The 21,430-nt window shown below is 34.2% G+C and overlaps 1 protein-coding gene across 1 annotated transcript in view; it reads left to right on the forward strand.

Annotated features, from left to right (window-relative positions):
- LOC121228061 (protein TIC 214-like) overlaps positions 1-987 on the forward strand; it is a 1,229-nt gene extending 242 nt beyond the window's left edge. The window contains exon 1 of the mRNA XM_041111192.1: positions 1-987. This exon is cut by the window's left edge and continues 242 nt beyond it. Within this exon, the coding sequence (XP_040967126.1) occupies positions 151-987 (837 nt within the window). The 5' untranslated portion in view covers positions 1-150.
- The last annotated feature ends 20,443 nt before the right edge of the window (positions 988-21,430 follow it).

Genomic DNA, 21,430 nt, shown 5'->3' on the forward strand with positions numbered 1-21,430 from the left:
CCAGATCCCAATTCCATTTTTATATTGTCATTGACATGACATAAGAGATGTCAGTTCTAGTCTATCTTTTTCTATTTCTGTATATGTATATGGAAAGTTCAAAAATCATCATATAATAATCCAGAAATAGAAAAGAAAAAAGGGAGGTTAATGATGATTTTAAAATCTTTTATACCAGGGAATCTAATATCCTTTTACATGACGATAATCAATTCAGTCATTATGGTCAGACTCTATTATGGATTTCTGACCACACTATCCGTAGGTCCCTCTTATATCTTCCTTCTACGAGCTCGATTTATGGAAGAAGAAGAAGAAGGAACCGAGAAGAGAGTATCAGCAACAACTGGGTTTATTGCAGGCCAGCTCATGATGTTCATATCAATCTACTATGTACCTCTGCATTTAGCATTGGGTAAACCTTATACAATAACTGTCCTAGCTATACCGTATCTTTTGTTTCATTTCTTCTGGAACAATCACAAAGACTTTTTTGATCATAGACGTCCTACCAGAAATTCAATGCGTAATCTTAGCATTCAATGTGTATTCCTGAATAATCTCATTATTCAATTATTCAACCATTTCATTTTACCAAGTTCAATGTTAGCCAAATTAGTCAACATCTATATGTTTCGATGCAACAACAATATGTTATTTGTAACAAGTAGTTTTGTTGGTTGGTTAATTGGTTATATTTTATTGATGAAATGGGTTGGGTTGGTATTAGTCTGGATACAACAAAATAATTTAATTAGGTCTAATGTACTTATTCGATCTAATAAGTATCTTGTATCAGAATTTAGAAATTCTATGGCTCGAATCTTTAGTATTCTGTTATTTATTACCTGTGTTTACTATTTAGGTAGAATACTGTCACCCATTCTAACTAAGAAACTGAAAGGAATTTCCGAACCGGAAGAAGTGGGGGAAAGTGAGGAAGAAAGAAACATAGAAATAGAAATTATTTCCGAGGGGGGAGGGTGATACGAGCACGCCCCGTGAACTTTATCGAGCAAGTCTGTCAAGTCGAGCAATGACATGTTGGCAAGCTGATCCAAGCTCGTTTCCAGCTCCACGAGCTCTGTCTAGCTCAAATCCAGCTTATTCGAGCTTAATCCATCTTGCCTGAGCTAAACCAAGCTCACTCCTAGCTCACTTTCAACTCACGAGCTAAACCTTAGCTCAACTTCAGCTTAGGAGTTTAGCCTCAGCTCAACTTTAGCTCACGGGCTAAAGCTTATCTCATTTTAGTTTAAACTCGGTTTTGTCTTTAATGCATTAAATAAAAATTTGCACATATTTATTTAAGCATTAAACTTGTCTTATATTAATATTTGTTATTAATATGCCATAGTCATTACATAAATTGATTATGTTCACATAACTGAATTAATGCATGACATTAATGTGTTCACATCATGCCGAATTTATGAGTGTCCATGAGATATCTTAATGACTTGTTTATTTCATGTAGGTACATCCCTTTGGACGGTACAATGTATGGATGAAGAAACATCTCTTTTGGGCATTCCACACTCATGAATGAAGAAGTATTAAATGCTGGTGCATGTACAGCTAGATGCAAGGTTTCTACAAATTCATGCATGTGTCGAATGCATGTATGGACATTAAAGGCTAGTCCATGAATGGATCAAATGCATGGGATGATAGAATGCATGAATGGCTTAAGTGCATGTATGGTGGCTGTCTCCTAACTTTCCAAGGCACTTATTCGGCCAAGAAGTAGCTGTTCACACTTTGAATTGACCTATAAGCTACTACACATGCATGGATGGGTTCAAGAACGTCCAAAGGAAGGAATTAACTCAATAATTCAACACATTGATTGAATTAAGTGTATGCACAAAGGGGAGAACGAATTTACTAGGTTCATGCTGCCATTTATGAACCTACATGCTATTAAAGAGTTTAATTATGAGGATACATGTTCCATACAAGTGCATGAACGTCCCAAGGAGATGAATGCAACCTTTGGTGCACATACAAGTCACTTGAAGCCTTTCTTTATGATTAAGCATTCATGCACAGACTTAGGGGGAAGAAAGTGTCCATTCAACTAGTTCATGAATCTGCCGAATTTATGAACTATTTTAATACATTAGTGTGAATGTTTTTATTATTGTGTGAACACCTAGATGCCGAATTTGAATGGTCATCTATATGCCTATAAGTATTTGTTTTCTTTCAATTGTAAGAGACTTTTTGCCAAAATTTTTATTGAATTTAATCTTGTGAGAATTTTCTTCTCTAAACTTTGTTTGAGACTTTGTTGACTTATCTACCTAGTAGTGGCGTCAACCCTGTTTCATTCACTCTTATACCGAGGTTCCTACTTTCTAAGTAGCGGGTCGAGGTTTATCATTTTCATCCTCCACCTTGAAAGCCTATAAGCAATTGGGTCAATTCTCTCTAGTATTGGTTCGTGCTTGCTTTTGAGTTCCTTCTTTCCATTCTTTCATTTACTTTAAACCGAACCTTAATATTCATATTTTAAACCCTTTATTTGAACCCCTTGAATAGCTTCCGCATAATTTATTTAGAAACATCCTTTTTGAACAAACCGGATGATACTTTCTCGTAGACGATCGGGCAAACTCGCATACGACTCGACTCTCCCCGAGGCGGTTCGTATCAGAGGGGCTAACCAGAAACAGGGGACCGAAGAAAATACTTCTTCTTCCCTTTTTTCGGAGGAAGTGGTGGATCCAAGCAAAATCAACGAAACAGAAAAGGTACGAGTGACTGGAAAGAAAAAAAAATAAAGGGCGAACTCCACTTTCGTTTTAAAGAGACACATTATAAAAATAGACTGGTTTATGAAACTTCTTATCTGGATGGGAATCAAGAAAGTTCAAAGTTAGAAATATTAAAAAAAAAGAAGATAAATGTTTATTATGGATTGAAAAACCTCTTGTGACACTTCTTTTTGATTCTAAACGATGGAATCGACCTTTGCGATATATAAAAAATGACCGGGTTGAAAATGCTATAAAAAATGAAATGTCACAATATTTTTTTATTTTTTTATACATGTCAAAGTGATGGAAAAGAAAAAATATCTTTTATGTATCCACCCAGTTTAGCAACTTTTGGGGAAGTGATACAAAAAAATATATATTTTTTCACACCAGAAAAATGGTTTTCTGATGAATTGTATACTGATTGGAGTTTTATCAATGAACTAAAAAGAAGAAATTTGAGTAAGGAGTTTATAAAAAGAGTCGAATCTTTAGATAAGGAATCTTTTGATCTGGGCATACTTGAAAAAAGGACTCGATTCTCTAATAATGAAACTAAATGAGAATACTTGCCTAAACTATATGATCCTTTCTTGCATGGACCCTACCGCAGAAGAATCAAAAAATGGGGTTCTCCTTTAAGCATAAATCAAACTTATAAAAAAAAACACGGATCCATTTTGGATAAATAAGATTCATGCTCTACTTCTTACTACTAATTATCACGACCTTGAACAGACACTAGATACACTCAATATAAAATCATTAGCAACAGAAAAAGAACTCTCTTTATTGACATTGATAGAAGATGAACAGGGAAATATCGATTCCGAGGATCGAGTCAAAATTTTTAAATTTTTATTCAAAATAGTTATAACTAATCCCAACAATCAAACAATTAGAAAAAAATCTATTGGAATAAAAGAAATAAGTAAAAAAGTTCCTCGATGGTCATACAAATTAATAGACGATTTAGAACAACAGGAGGGAGAAAACGAGGAAAATGTAACAGCAGAGCATGAAATTCGTTCAAGAAAATCCAAGCGCGTCGTGATTTTTACTAATAACCAGGCAAACGCTGATACTTATACTAATACCAAGGATGCTAATGATCCTGATCAAACAGACAAAGTGGCTTTGATACGCTATTCGTAACAATTGGATTTTCGGCGCGACATAATAAAGGGTTCCATGCGTGCCCAAAGGCATAAAACAATTACTTGGGAGCTGTTTCAAGCAAATGTACATTCCCCCTTTTGATACGGGGATGCGCGCGAACCAAGATCGAGTTGCCAAGTCACGAGAAACTCCTACGAAAGCTCTAAACGAACAGATCTAAAAATTAAAAACAAAGAACAAGATTAAACTAATCAGATCTGAAATTAAATCCCCAAATTCAATTAAATGAGCAGCAAGGAACAAAGAATGAATGAATAAATGCATTCGGAGTTCAAGAAGATGAAATCGAACTCCAATAGTGAAATCCCACAAGCCAAACCTGCCAAGAACACCAAAACAGTAAGTAGATTGAAACAATCAGATTTTTAATTGGAAGCTTAGGGATTTGGACGGCAAAAGAAAAGAAAGAAATAGATGAAATTGAAGGGTTCAAGAAGAGAATTTAAGTTGTGATTCGGTCCAATTGAACACCCAATATGAATTGCCCAAATTTCAGCAGCCGAATTTCACCCAACAAGAAGAAATAGAAAACGGCAAGAACCCTAAATTTTGGGGAATTTTGAGTCGATTATATGTTGCCAATAAAAGAACCGATTAAATGAAGAGTTCTTGGAGTTTGAATCAAGGCTGAAACACAAACAAGAACAGCAAATTATTAGATGATGAATCGGCACAAGTAGGAATAAAGAAACAAATCGAAACAGCAAGAAATAAAGAAAAGTCCTAAGAACCCTTGAATTCCCGAAAGAATTCACAAATTCCTTCAAATGGCTCTAATCTCCCCTCCAAGGAATATCGATGGCAAGAAGAAGGTTGAAGATGGCTCCCACAATCAAAAGATTGTTAAAACAACTTCTAAAGAAAACTCAAGAGAGAATTCTTGGAGAAAACCCCAAAGAAAATTCTGCACTCAACAAATTTAAAATTTGATAGAAAAAAATAATAATGAGATGTTTTTACAAAGGGTGGCTGGCCAATGCTTATATAGGCCTCCAACAAATCCTAATCTCACAAGTAACTAATAAAAAAATTAAACCTAATTAATAAAAAAACAAGGTAAATTCAGCCATGCACTTATATGGGCTGTTTTGGGCCGAATTTTACATGTAATGCTCCTAAAGATTAAAAAATTAAATTAAACAAGTAAGATGTTTACAAATTGGGCCCTTTGACATTTTGGCCTGATTTTTCAACTAAGTATGAAGAAATTTCTTGATTGGGCTGGATTTTGGTTATTGGGCCTCGCCTTCAAGAATTTGGGCTCGTGATCCATCTCCTACCAAAATTGGGTCGTTGACGCTCGTAATGGAGATCCAACGCGCTTTGGCTGCAAGATTCGGTTTCTTGGACCAAGATTTCCAAGATTTGAAATCTTGATTTTCTTGATTCTTGAAATCGCTCCGAACAGCAAAAGTGGGCCAAGATTCGATTTCTTGAAAACAAGAAAGTGAATCTTGATTTTCTTGATTTGAGCCCATCACCTTCTTAAGCTTGGGTTGGGCCTTTGTGACTCGTATCATTCCCCCCTTCCTCAAAAAGATTCGTCCTCGAATCTAAAAATCAAATGAACTCGATTTTCCTCGATCGAATGGGACTAATGGCAATTGAGTCCACTGAAAAGAATAGCCATGAAATAGTAAATAGCAACACAAACAAGCTTGTAGGCCAATTATAAGCATAATAGAACAGGTATAACGCATGTGAATGGATAGATTCAGATTACCATGCATTAATCGACGGTCTATAGATTCACTCACACATGCATTATCAAAAACAAGAATCTTTTTATCAACCATCAAAATAGATTTATCATCAATAAATAAAATAGGACAGTCAAGCACGTTTCGATCTAAGTGTTCATCAACACGATCTTTGTCGCTATCCGAGGAGTACAAAAGTGTTTCAAAGGTTTCAAGCATCTTACCTTGATAAGCAAAAGAATAATGGTCGATTTTACCTTTTTCATTTAAAACAAACCTTCGCTCATCGGGGGCATAGTGTAGTCGAATCTCCGTTGTTGAGTTAACCTTTGTCAAATGGAACTCAAACTTCATGTACAACCACATAAACTGTTTAAGGCACGAATATAAATTGAAAACAAATTTGGAAAATTTCGTTACTTTATTCTCCAAAATAGATTTGGACAAATTCGAGGATTTTACACAGGGTAAATCAAGAGAATAACAAATCACACTTCTTTTCGTAATGACTTTATCAACCACAATCGAAGAGTAACAATTAATCGGATCAAAATGAGGGGATCTTTTAAGAACTAAGTCACCAAAAGTTTGATCAATAATTTTCAAATCTGCACTGGACTCGGTTTCTAAAATTTCCTTACCTCGCTTACCTTCGGGATCATGTAGTGTGATTTCATCTTTGCCTAAGTTGATCGTATGAAAGCATCTTTCATTTGAGAGGTATTGAAGTTGAAAGTTATCTTTCGATCTTTCGGGAACATGAAAAGTAGCAACACAAGAAAAATTCATATCTTGGTTAGTGGAAACATTCCTCACTACCTTTTCCACGTCTTTTTCTTTTATTTCTTTTTCTAATTCATTTTCTCTTCTTTCTTCAATTTCTTTTTCACTCTCAATCTCTTTTTGCTCTTTTTCATTCTCTTTTTCTTTTTCCTCACTTGTTTTAACAGAATTTTTCAGTTTGATTTGGTCCTCATGACTTGTTCCGGAGTGAGCGGCACTAAGGTGAGTTTCTTTCCTTGATGCTTGAAAGAATACCTATTGGTACGACCATCGTGAGTGAATTTTCGATCCAGTTGCCATGGTTCTCCTAGCAACAAATGGCAGGCCTGAATAGGCATTACGTCACACACAACTTCGTCTTGATACTTACCGATAGAAAAGGCGATGCGCACTTGTTGAGTGACCCTAAATTGGCCTTTGTTGCTAAGCCCTTGTAGTTGATAAGGTTGTGGATGCTTGGTAGTGGTTAAGCAAAGCTCTTCCACCATCGTCGTGCTGGCTATGTTCGAGCAACTTTCACCATCAATAATAACTCTACAAAGCTTACCTTGTACGTGGCAGCGAGTATGAAAGAGATGTTCTCGTTGCTGCTCGCTCTTTGGTTTTGCCAAAGATGATTGTCCACGATCATGAAAATCATCATCCATTCTAGGGACACGTTGAGGGCTGCACCTATAGGGCTAGTTATCCCTATCTTCCTTAATTGGATCTCGATATTGATGTTTTTGATTCACTCGTACCTCATTCAAAGTAGTATTCAATGCTTGAAGTGTAGCATTTATTTGTGTGATTGCAGCAGTATGTTCGTCTAACTGTTGTTAGACTTTCATAAGTGCATCATTATTATCACCTTTAGACATCTTCAAAACCTGTAAAAAATAAACACTCAACACTCAAAAATAAAAGTTAGCAAACCTCACCATTAATCACTCAAAAAGAAAAATCAAATTCTCAATGAGGTCGAATTCAATCTTGTGAGTTCTTTATTAGAGTTTATATCAACCAATTAGAGAGTGTGAACCAAACTACCAAAGAATCCTAATTTGCACTAGGATGCCAAAAACTGACGAGACACCAATTGATTCGTGTTGCACCGAGGAAGAAGTTGTGCACACGTTTAAATCCTACTAACACAAGAAACAAGAAGGTGTTAGATAACGTGATACGGGGTTGCGCGCGGACCAAGATCGAGTTGCCAAGTCACGAGAAACTCCTACGAAAACCCTAAACAATTAGATCTGAAACGAAACAGAAAATTAAAAGATTAGATTTTTGAATTTTCAGATCTGAAATAAAATCCCCAAATCAGCAAAGAATCAAATTGAGAATAGAAATAAGTGTTAGGGTTCTTGAAACCCTCAAAGAGATTGTGATTCTGCCCAATTGAACACCAAGATAGTTTTCCCCAAATTTCGACAATCTAATTTCACCCAAAAAGAGTATGGAAAAACCCTAGAAATTGGGGATTTTTGGGCTGATTCCTTAAGATAGAAAAAGGCTGAAAACACAATAAGAACAGAAAATAGATTAGATAATGATTCAGCACAAGTAGAAATAAAGAAAGAATTGACAGTAAGAAATTAAAAGATAGGTCCTAAGAAGCCTTGAAATCTCGAAAGATCTCACAACTCCCTTCAAACGGCTCTAATCTCCCCTCCAAAGAATATCAATGGCAAGAAGAAGGTTGAAGATGGCTCCCACAATCAAAAAGATTGTTAAAACAACTTCTAAAGAAAACTCAAGAGAAAAATCTTGGAGAAAACTCAAAGAAAATTCTGCTCTCAACAAATCTAAAATTTTAATAATAATGATAAGTGTTTAACAAGGTGGACAGTCATGCCTTTAAATAGGCCTTATAACTAGTCCTAATCTAATTAGAAAACTAAAATAAAAAAAACTCCTAATTATTTTAATATGGAAATTCGGTCAAAGGTCATTTTATCTGGGACTCTTGGACTGAATATTGACATAAAAATTTAAACTAAGTAAATAAATAAATAAATAAATAAAAATAAAAATAAAACTTTACAACTTGGGCCACTTTGACAATTTGGCCTGATTTTCAACTAAGTATGGATGGATTTCTTGATTGGGCTGGGAATTTGCTTATTGGGCCTCGCCTTCAAGAATTTGGGCTTTTGTGACTCGTATCATAACGTAAAGGAAGAATAAATGTAAACAAATGAAAACCTACAGCTAAGAATCAATAAAAATTGCTGAAAACAGAAAACCCGAAAAACTGCGGAGTAACTTGACAACTTCGTTCGAGGTGTTCCCGATCTCCAAAAATCACGAAATTAAATCTGGAGTGTCCTTATATATTTAATTTTTGATCTGGAAATTTTGGGCACCAAATTCAACCCGCTGAATCTTTTTTTAAATTTTTATTGAATTTCGTCTTTTTTGATTTTTTGACTTTTTTGACTGATTTTTTTGCGGAAATAATTTTTTTATATTCAATCACAGTGCCAAAAACATGTATGTAAAATTTCAGATCAATCGGACAACGTTTACCCACTCAAATGAATTTTTTTGAACAATTTTTCTGGGTAAAACTGCTGTTTATGCTTTAAAAATAGAGATCAGTTTAGAAATCAACCAATAACACCCAAAACGCCCAAAACGCCCAAAATCTGATACCAAATGATACGGGGATGCGCGCGGACCAAGATCGAGTTGCCAAGTCACGAGAAACTCCTACGAAAGCTCTAAACGAACAGATCTGAAAATTAAAAACAAAGAACAAGATTAAACTAATCAGATCTGAAATTAAATCCCCAAATTCAATTAAATGAGCAGCAAGGAACAAAGAACGAATGAATAAATGTATTCGGAGTTCAAGAAGATGAAATCGAACTCCAATAGTGAAATCCCACAAGCCAAACCTGCCAAGAACACCAAAACAGTAAGTAGATTGAAACAATCAGATTTTTAATTGGAAGCTTAGGGATTTGGACGGCAAAAGAAAAGAAAGAAATAGATGAAATTGAAGGGTTCAAGAAGAGAATTTAAGTTGCAATTCGGTCCAATTGAACACCCAATATGAATTGCCCAAATTTCAGCAGCCGAATTTCACCCAACAAGAAGAAATAGAAAACGGCAAGAACCCTAAATTTTGGGGAATTTTGAGTCGATTATATGTTGCCAATAAAAGAACCGATTAAATGAAGAGTTCTTGGAGTTTGAATCAAGGCTGAAACACAAACAAGAACAGCAAATTATTAGATGATGAATCGGCACAAGTAGGAATAAAGAAACAAATCGAAACAGCAAGAAATAAAGAAAAGTCCTAAGAACCCTTGAATTCCCGAAAGAATTCACAAATTCCTTCAAACGGCTCTAATCTCCCCTCCAAGGAATATCGATGGCAAGAAGAATGTTGAAGATGGCTCCCACAATCAAAAGATTGTTAAAACAACTTCTAAAGAAAACTCAAGAGAGAATTCTTGGAGAAAACCCCAAAGAAAATTCTGCACTCAACAAATCTGAATTTTGATAGAAAAAAATAATAATGAGATGTTTTTACAAAGGGTGGCTGGCCAATGCTTATATAGGCCTCCAACAAATCCTAATCTCACAAGTAACTAATAAAAAAATTAAACCTAATTAATAAAAAAACAAGGTAAATTCGGCCATGCACTTATATGGGCTGTTTTGGGCCGAATTTTACATGTAATGCTCCTAAAGATTAAAAAATTAAATTAAACAAGTAAGATGTTTACAAATTGGGCCCTTTGACATTTTGGCCTGATTTTTCAACTAAGTATGAAGAAATTTCTTGATTGGGCTGGATTTTGGTTATTGGGCCTCGCCTTCAAGAATTTGGGCTCGTGATCCATCTCCTACCAAAATTGGGTCGTTGACGCTCGTAATGGAGATCCAACGCGCTTTGGCTGCAAGATTCGGTTTCTTGGACCAAGATTTCCAAGATTTGAAATCTTGATTTTCTTGATTCTTGAAATCACTCCGAACAGCAAAATTGGGCCAAGATTCGATTTCTTGATTTTCTTGAAAACAAAAAAGTGAATCTTGATTTTCTTGATTTGAGCCCATCACCTTCTTAAGCTTGGGTTGGGCCTTTGTGACTCGTATCACCTTTTTTTGGACAGAGTAGACAAACCACTCTTTTTTTTCTTTTGATATTTCTGGACCGCTGAAACGAATATCTCGAAATTGGATATGTAAAAACAAAGAATCAAAAATTTCTGATTATACAGAAAAAAAGATCGAGAAAAAAGACGAGGCCAAAAGAGAAAAATACAAAAGAGAAGAGAATGAGGATAGAAATAGCAGAAGCTTGGGATAGTCTTTTACTTGCTCAAGTAATAAGGGGCTCCGTGTTAATAACCCAATCAATTCTTAGAAAATATATTATATTACCTTCACTGATAATAGTTAAAAACATTGCCCGTATGTTATTATTTCAATTTCCTGAGTGGTCTGAGGATTTAACGGATTGGAATCGAGAAATGCATGTTAAATGCACTTATAATGGTGTTCAATTATCTGAAACAGAATTTCCAAAAAACTGGTTAACAGACGGTATTCAGATAAAGATCCTATTTCCTTTTTGCCTGAAACCTTGGCACAGATTTAAACTACAACCCTCTCATAAAGATCCAATGAAAAAAAAGAAAGGTCAAAAGAACGATTTTTGCTTTTTAACAGTTTGGGGAATGGAAACTGAACTACCTTTCGGCCCTCCTTGAAACCGGCATTCGTTTTTTGAGCCTATTTTTAAAGAACTAAAAATAAAATAAAAATGGAAAACGAAATGTTTTATAGCTTTAACAATTTTAAAAGAAAAAATAAATTGTTTCGAAAAGCTTCAAAAGAAACAAAAAATGGATCACTCAAAGCATTCTATTTCTAAAAGGAATAATAAAAGAACTTTCAAAAATAAATCCAATTCCATTTTTTGGGTTGAGAGAACCATATGAATTGGGCGAAACTAAAAAGGATTCGATAATCAGTAATAAGATGATTCACAAATCATCCCTTCAAATTCAATCGATGGCGTGGACAAATTATTCATTAACCGAAAAAAATAAAAGATCTGACTAAGAGAACAAACACAATCAAAAATCAAATACAAAAAATTCTAATTATAAAAGACAAGAAAAAGAATTTCTAACTCAAGAAATAAATAGTAGTTCTAACAAAGTAAGTTATTAGGATAAAATATTAGAATCATCAAAAAAATTTTGGCAAATAGTAAAAAGAAGAAATATTCGATTAATCCGGAAATTCTATTTTTTTATAAATTTTTTCATTGAAAAGATATACATGGATATTCTTCTATATATCATTAATATTCCAAGAACCAATACCCAACTTTTTCTTGAATCAACAAAAAAAATGATTGAGAATTCATTCACAATAATGAAGCAAATCAAGAAAGAATTAATAAAACAACTAAAAATACATCTCATTTTATTTCAACTATAAAAACCTCACTTTCTTCACTTTCTAATGTTAGTATTAGAAATAAAAATGAAAAAGCTTTTTGTGACTTATCCTCCCTCTCACAAGCATATGTATTTTTACAAATTATCACAAACCCAAGTTATTAGTTTTTATAAATTCAAACCTATCCTTCAATATCATGGAACATCTCTTTTTCTTAAAATGAAATAAAAGATTATTTTGAAGAACGGAGAGTATCTCATTCCAGATTAAGACATCATTATGGGTTAAGACAGAAAATTGTTTGGCATTCTGGAATGAATGAATGGAAAAACTGGTTAAGGAGTCGTTATCAATACAATTTAGTTCAGAATAGATGGCTAAAATTAGTACCAGCACAATGGTGAAATAGAGTCAATCAACTCTATCTGGCTCAAAATAAACATTTAACAAAATGGGATTCAGATGAAAAAGAAAGATTAATTCATTACGAAAAAAAATGATTTTCAAGCGAACTCATTACTAACTCAAGAATATAAACTGAATCAAGAACAAAAATATAAAAAATCTAATTTAAAAAACACTATGGATATGATTTTTATCATATAAATCTATTAATTATCAAGATAAGAGGGACCTGATGCGATCCCGGTCGCATCATGTTTCGGTACATCTCGACGACATCGAGATTGGCCTAAACTCGAGGGGTCCAAATGCAAAATGAGACCTTTAAATTCATTTATGCTGTTGGAATAAAGACTTGATTTATCTTAGTTACTTTAGTCTTTAATTATGTCTTATTTATTAAATACATGTTTTAATTATGACATGCATTATGTGTTCTGCATTCAATAAAGTCATACATTATGTGACTCCGATGTTAGTTTAAGTCAGCTTCATTAAATTAAGTCTTGCATTAAGTAACTCATTTGTTCATTTAGTTTGCATTTTAAACCATGCATTTAAGCATCTTAGTTTAATAAATGAGTTGCTGGACATTTATTCAACTCATCTTAGTTTAATTAATAAGTGTTTTTGTTGAACTTTATTTAATAGTTGCTTCTTTAAATAATCTAGTTCCTAGGATAATTTATTGATGCATGAATTTAAGTTCATTTAATAATGCTTCTCTTAATTAAACTTGTTGCTGGAATAAATGATGCATAAGTGTTAGTTCATTTATTTAAGTTAGTTGTTAATTTGTTTTAAGCTTAATAAATGAATAAATGTGACGGTTACATGTGTTAATTGCAGGTGACTTTTTAGCTCCCATCTATTATTATTAAAGGCTGTTATGCATTCAATAAGGTGACTTTTCAAGAGATTTCAGTTACAAAAGAGAGGGTTGTTACAAAGAGGCTTTAAATATCATTAAGAAGTTGTTTCTATCAATTAAAGGAGAGCATTATTCTTCTTTAAATTAGGCAGCAAATTTGTTTCATCTTCCTTAACCGTTTGCTTCATGAGTAATCACTACATGCATTCAATTCTCCATCAAAGAAGCTGGTGTCTTTTCGGTTGCTCATGGAGACTTCAAAAGACTTTGAAAGCAACTTAATTGAAGAAGTAAATCAAATTGAAGGCTGGAGTTACTTGGAATAGAATTTCTATAGTTGTGACTTTTCATTAGGCCTCATTATTAGCTTCATTAAAAGTGACCTTTCAGCTAGCTTTCCTTTTGACACTATAAATTCATGTAACTAGCCTTTTGAAGGAACACTACTTTTTGGACATTTTTGAATGATATTCTGCCAAATTTGTGGGGCAAACTTTTCTCTGTTTTCGTTCAAAGATTTGTTGGCTACCTAGTGTTCTAGTTGTGTCATCCATTTTCTTTGTTGAAAATCGAACTTATCACTACTCGTATTGTGGCGTTCAAACATACCAAGGTTCCTACTTTTCTAAGTAGCGGGTCGAGGTTCTTATATTCTCCATCTGACCACCTTGAAAACTTATAAACATTTGGGTCAATATTTTCTAATATTGGTTCGTGTTTGTTTTTTTAGATCATTTTCATTTCCATTCCATTCCATCTTTTCGTTTCATTATAACCAAACCTACAAAAACTTTATATCCATAAATCCATCTACATAAACTTCATATCCATAAACCCACCTTTGAATCCTTTTACATAGCTTCTTCCATTATTTACGTGAAAACATCCTTTTGAACAAATCGAACGCTACTTCTTCGTCAACGATCGGGCAAACTCACATACGACTCGACTCACCCCGAGGCGGATCGTATCATTTGGTATCAGAGCTACAAAAACAAGGAGTACGAGCATTCAAAATTACTCCAGGAATAGTCTGTGACTCATCAAGTAAGTTTCAAAAAAAAATTGAAAAAAAAAACAAAATCTGAAAATTTGAACATAGTTTTACTCCTCCATTTTTCAATCCTGAAACTTTTACCCTCTCATCCACTTCCATCCTTGACCTTTTCGCCACACTATACCCGAATTATTCTCTTTCTTGTAAGCCTACCCAGTTGTAAATCACATCATCCCTTGTTACCCATTTGAAACCGACCACCTAGACTAAGGTTAAGCCTTGGCGAATCTGCTTACGAAATCACGAGAAAGGTAAAGAGAGGTAAAAGGCACGAGTGTTGTGAGAGTATTAGAGTGTTGAAAAAGCCGATCTTGAGTGCAAACACGAGTGTGAGTGCCATTCAAATTTTATTGTGAGTGACTAGTGAGGTTTGTGGTAAGGTATTCATTTTCTGTTTTGTTTTATTCATTTTTCTTTTCATCTATTAATCATGTCTCGAGAAGAGTTTTCAGCCTTTGAATTTCAATATTTGTTGAAAGAGATGGAGTGCATGCTCGATCGAAAAATCAAGCCTGTCCAAGAAAAGCTAGACCATCGAGCAAGAGTTCAACGAAAGCAAATTGTTCCAAGTCAGAAAAAGGAGTCAAGAACATCACGGAGACACACATCTGATGACTACTCGAGAAGAGATTTCTATCGTGATACCTATTCGACAAGAAATTCGAGTAGAAAGAAAGAAAGCTTCGAGTCTAAGGTCTTTCGAGATAACGAACGAGGGAGCCCAAGTAACTCTTCGTATGCATCCACGAAGACTCATTCTCGAAGAATTGATCATGAACTCTATCTAAATGATTTCACATTTTTTGAACAAAATACTTATCATGCTGATTCACTTGTATTATCTTCAAGTTGTAAAGAAAAAATGAGAGAAAAAGAAATGAAAGAGAGGCAAGAGGCGAGTAAGAGAGAAAATGAGAGATTCTTGAAAGAGATTGAGAAAGTCATTGAAAAAGCTGTTGAAAAAGAAAAAGAACAAAAAGAGAGTGAAAGAAAAGAGAGGCAAAAGATGATCATGAGAGAAAACGAGTGGATTCTAAAAGAAATCGAGAGAAGCAAAAAAGAAAAAGAGTGTGTGCAAGAAAGTAAAGTTTAAAAAGAGAGTGAGCAAAAAGAAAGCGTGGAAGAAACAATTGTTCTTGAAGAAAAAGAAATGAAAGAAAAAGTTGATAGAGGGCAAGAAAAAGAGAGTGTTGTTTCCACTAACCAATCTGTGAATTCTTCTCGTCTTACCTCTTCTTTTCAGGTTCCTAACAATTCGTGTGACGAACTTCAACTTCAATACTTTCCTGATGAGAGATGCTTTTGTATGATCAGAAAAGGAAAGGTTGAAGATAAAATCCAACCGCAAGTATTCAAAGATAAGGAATCTTTAGAAATCGAGCCACGGCAAACAGGTTTGAAAGTTGTCGGTAAAATTTTTGATGGCTTAATTTATAAAAGATCCCCTTATTTTGATTTAATTAACCCTTATTCTTTGTTTGTGGTTGATAAGTCCATTCTAAGAGGAAGTATGAGGCAGTGTTCTCTTGAGTTGTTTTGTGGTGTAAAACTTGTTGATGACGTCCGATTAATTCGGCAAGCACATAATATCATCTTACATGGTAACGATTCTTCACGAAAGACATTTAAGTTGTTTGATTGTGGTGATTATGTGAATCAACTACTGCCTTGTGTAAAATCTTTAAATTTATGCCCATCTGTCCTGATGAATGTAAGGAGTTTGGATTATTTGTTTTTGTATATGCACAAATTCTTTTGGATCAGCATGTTTGAAATCATGACACGCATGAAACCTTTGTTGCATTTTCTAGCAAGTGAACAAACTTATGTGTTTAAACCTAGAATTTGCTATTTTGGTTCGATATGTGAAAAATTCAAACATTCCAAATTTTGTGCGACCAATTTTTGTTTGATTGATGCTTGGCTTTTGACTAAGGGAGCGAAATTTAAAAATTATGAATACAATATAAAATCGTTCCTTGATCATTTTATTTGGCTATCCATAAATTTCTTGTGTCATTTTAAAAGGGTAAGGCCAACTCATATTTTTGATCCTGGCATTGATTCAGCATGTCCCTTAAAGTTGAACATCTACAGTGTCACTAACCCCTTTACTTTTTGTGAAGGTGATACTTTGAGAAACGCGAGTTGTTCTTGTATTTCTCCTACATTTCAGGTTAGTTCAAGTAAAGAGCAACGACTTTACTATCTTTCATGAAGAGAGGAGGTTTACGTTGATTGAAAAAGGTACTGCTCAAACCGATCCACATTCATTCATTCATATGGGAAAACAAGGTGAGTTTTCTGAATCTTTTAAGATTCAACCACCCCCTTTGAATGTTGATGGAAACATTGTTGATGTTTTGGTTTCTGAAACGCATTCGTACCTTGATGAGGTTTATTGTTTTTTTTATTAGTAATGGATGGTTTGAAAATGATGAGAACATTACTAACAATGGTTGTGTCGTTGATGTGCATTCTTTTGATCTATGGAAAAAACACATGTTTAAACAAGGCTGTGCACATAAAACTTGTGATGTATGAGTGTTTTATTTATATGCATGCTCTATTACCAAATTTGAATATCCAACTTGCAAAGGTAAAACTTATCAGTTATGATACGATCTCAATTCGGATGATGTGATGAGTCGTATATTATGTTCCCGATCGAATTTAGGTAGTGTCGATTTAGTTCAAAATTCAATAAGATGAGTTATATTGGTTTTAGATGAATTAGGAAGCAAAATGGGGATAAATGGTTTCCAATGAAACAAGAACGAACCCTTATTAACAAATAAGGACCCGGGCTTAAAGGTTTCAAAGAAAAGGAAAGAAATGGTAGATAAAACCGAGACCCTCTATTTAGCAAAATAGGAACCTTCGGTATAGTTGGAACGCCACACCTTATGGTGATAAGTTCGAAAACAAAGTCAGATTGACGCCACTCGTAAAGATAAGTCAATTGAGCTTTGAAGAATAAAGAGAGTGAATTGCCTCACTAAAATGATATTTCATTCAGAGATTTGTCCAAAAGTCCTTTTACAAGAAATTTAACAACTATTTATAGCCTTTCTACTAGTAGCCGAATGGACAAATTCAAGACTTAGTTTCTAAGTAAACAATGAACTAAAATTCAGCATGAATGCAAAATTATTAGCCCATGTAGATTCGGCTGAATGAGAGCTCCAATGGTCATCTTCTAGATGGGAAAATGCACCTTGAACATCTTGGATGTGCATGAATAGGCTAGGTTCGATCAATGAACATAATGGGGTCATTCATGAAGCAACTATTGCTGAAAAATTACCAGCATTAATTGGCAATTTGAACAGCCATTTAAAAGTGTGAACGGATGGTTTTGAAGGGCCATGAGGTGTGAACATGGCTGAACCGAACAGCCATAGTGTGAACAGCCTTTATACTTCCTTGAGAAGAGAATCGGCCAACCTTGAAAAGATGAAAAGCTTGGTCACTTTGGCTGAATAGTTGCCTTGAAAAAAAACTCCAAAGATTAATCAGCTTTAATGCATTAAATCAGCTACACATGCATCTTCAAATTCATTGAATCTCCATGCATGAATCTACCCAATTCATCTTCAAATTCGGCTGCACCTAAAGACATACATGAACTTAATTAATTTGAAGCAAATTCAGCTGAACTAAATTAAAGTATAATGTGAACATCCTAAATAACATTGAGACAACTTAAATATTAACAAATCATAACACATAAATTCGGCTGGACAAATTTAAAACATGTAATAATTTAGACAAACTAAATGACATCAAGACATCTTTAATTTAACTAAATCAAGACATATTAAACACTTAAATTAATTAAGACATATTTAAAAGCTATAATGAAACTTATTTAAATGTTTATTTAAATGGTCTAAATTCCAGCATCAAATTAATTAGCTAGAACGAAATTCAGTTTCAAAGAAGTTGAATATGTTCAGCTCGTTTTTAAACTCCATGCTATCATTTTCCTCAACCCGTTCCACCATTGCTAAAATAGCATCTTTGAATCGTTTAGCTCTAGCTCGCGTTATTGGACCAATGGGCAGCTTGATGGCTTCTTGTTCGTTCTCCATTTGGTTCGTAGGCAAGCTTACATCAAATTATTTTGAATTCGGCAATCGATCAAGTGCTCAAGTATGCACCAAGACTTCGAAAAGGAATTGTTCATTCTTGATTCATCATTTTATTACTCCTTATCTTTATGATGATGATAATATTTTCTTGTGTCAAGCTGTGAATAAAATTTCAGAAAGTTCCTCCTGGTTTAACCTTCATTGTATCACTAACTTGTTTTATTCTTTTGTAAGTGACAATGTGAGGTGGTACCCTCTTAAAGAGGGAGGGCTGATTTGTGATCCTGAGAATTTTTTTTGAGAAAATGGCCCGATTTAAGGACAAATCATCTTCAAGAAGAGGGGTATGATGCGATCCCGGTCGCATCATGTTTTGGTACATCTCGACGACATCGAGATTGGCCTAAACTCGAGGGGCCCAAATGCAAAATGAGACCTTTAAATTCATTTATACTGTTGGAATAAAGACTTGATTTATCTTAGTTACTTTAGTCTTTAATTATGTCTTATTTATTAAATACATATTTTATTTATGACATGCATTATGTGTTCTGCATTTAATAAAGTCATACATTATGTGACTCCGATGTTAGTTTAAGTCAGCTTCATTAAATTAAGTCTTGCATTAAGTAACTCATTTGTTCATTTAGTTTGCATTTTAAACCATGCATTTAAGCATCTTAGTTTAATAAATGAGTTGCTGGACATTTATTCAACTCATCTTAGTTTAATTAATAAGTGTTTTTGTTGAACTTTATTTAATAGTTGCTTCTTTAAATAATCTAGTTCCTAGGATAATTTATTGATGCATGAATTTAAGTTCATTTAATAATGCTTCTCTTAATTAAACTTGTTGCTGGAATAAATGATGCATAAGTGTTAGTTCATTTATTTAAGTTAGTTGTTAATTTGTTTTAAGCTTAATAAATGAATAAATGTGACGGTTACATGTGTTAATTGCAGGTGACTTTTTAGCTCCCATCTATTATTATTAAAGGCTGTTATGCATTCAATAAGGTGACTTTTCAAGAGATTTCAGTTACAAAAGAGAAAGTTGTTACAAAGAGGCTTTAAATATCATTAAGAAGTTGTTTCTATCAATTAAAGGGGAGCATTATTCTTCTTTAAATTAGGCAGCAACTTTGTTTCATCTTCCATAACCGTTTGCTTCATGAGTAATCACTACATGCATTCAATTCTCCATCAAAGAAGCTGGTATCTTTTCGGTTGCTCATGGAGACTTCAAAAGACTTTGAAAGCAACTTAATTGAAGAAGTAAATCAAATTGAAGGCTGGAGTTACTTGGAATAGAATTTCTATAGTTGTGACTTTTCATTAGGCCTCATTATTAGCTTCATTAAAAGTGACCTTTCAGCTAGCTTTCCTTTTGACATTATAAATTCATGTAACCAGCCTTTTGAAGGAACACTACTTTTTGGACATTTTTGAATGATATTCTGCCAAATTTGTGAGGCAAACTTTTCTCTGTTTTCGTTCAAAGATTTGTTGGCTACCTAGTGTTCTAGTTGTGTCATCCATTTTCTTTGTTGAAAACCGAACTTATCACTACTCGTAGTGTGGCGTTCAAACATACCAAGGTTCCTACTTTTCTAAGTAGCGGGTCGAGGTTCTCATATTCTCCATCTGACCACCTTGAAAACTTATAAACATTTGGGTCAATATTTTCTAATATTGGTTCGTGTTTGTTTTTTTAGATCATTTTCATTTCCATTCCATTCCATCTTTTCATTTCATTATAACCAAACCTACAAAAACTTTATATCCATAAATCCATCTACATAAACTTCATATCCATAAACCCACCTTTGAATCCTTTTACATAGCTTCCACCATTATTTACGTTAAAACATCCTTTTGAACAAATCAAACGCTACTTCTTCGTAGACGATCGGGCAAACTCACATACGACTCGACTCACCCCGAGGTAGATCGTATCAGGACCCGTATGCTTATGGATCACCATTCCAAGTAAATAAGAGGGAAAAGAGTTCTTATCATTACAACATGGATAAACAAAATTTTTTAGATACACTGAGGGATATCCCCATCCATAATTATCTAGGAGAAGGCAATATCCTAGATGCTATGGGGAATTTTTTGCACAGAAAGTTTTTTAATTGGAGAATTCTTGATTTTTGTCTTAGAAATAAGGTCGATATTGAGTCCTGGGTCAATACCAGTACCAAGTGATGTGAGCACGCCCGGGGCATCTTCGAATACAAACCAAGATCTAAACGAGCTGCCTAAAGGACCTTTAACTCAAGCTCACATGCTAAACATTTCCTAGAAGCTATTTTAGCTTCTAATGCAAAACCTTGGTTCGAAACAAGGGCCAATGCTCACAAAATCAGCTTGAAGCAACTATCCAAAGGACCCGTGCATTGTTGGCAAGCTGATCCTAGCTCATTTCCAGCTCCTCGAGCTCCGTCCAGCTCAACTCAGCTCATTTGAGCTTGTTCTAGCTCATTTGAGCTCAACCGAGCTTACTTTCAGCTCCTTCTTTCTTCCTTTCAATAAACTAAGTCTTAATTTAGTTTATAATTAAGTTTGCTACAGCTCATGCCGAAACCCCTAGCTCAATTTCAGCTCATTAAGTGTTTTGACTATTTTTGAGCTAGCCGAATTTACTTCATAAGTTGACTTATAATTATTATGTTTGAATTTAGTTAATTTCATTAAATTGTTTAATTATTAATTATGAATTTTATGAATAGTTATATTTTAATTAATTGTGTGTTAATTCATGTAGGTTAGCCAAATGTGGAAGGTACATTCATGAAGAGATGTATGAACGGGAAAGTTCAATGAGCGGGAAGATTCATGCACGGCCTGGTTCAATGCTTGGAGGGAATTAAGTTCATATACATGGGAGGTTAATTACATGCATGTGGATTAAGAAGATACATTCACTTTGGACGGCACACATGCATGAATGAAGGCATTTATTGCATGTTCATGTATGGCCAGATTCAAGCTCCCTTCTAGTTCATGCATGGCCGAATGTATGTGGGTGAAATACATAAATTGTTTGCTGTCCAATTGACTTCCCTAGGTGTCTATTCGGCCAAGAGACACTTTTTGAATGATTCATTCATCCCATGGCCGAATTTGGGCAAGCTATTGAGTTCCCAAGACATCACATTCATCCAAGA

This window comes from Gossypium hirsutum, chromosome A04 (assembly GCF_007990345.1).
Source record: "Gossypium hirsutum isolate 1008001.06 chromosome A04, Gossypium_hirsutum_v2.1, whole genome shotgun sequence".
Classification (NCBI taxonomy): Eukaryota; Viridiplantae; Streptophyta; class Magnoliopsida; order Malvales; family Malvaceae; genus Gossypium; species Gossypium hirsutum.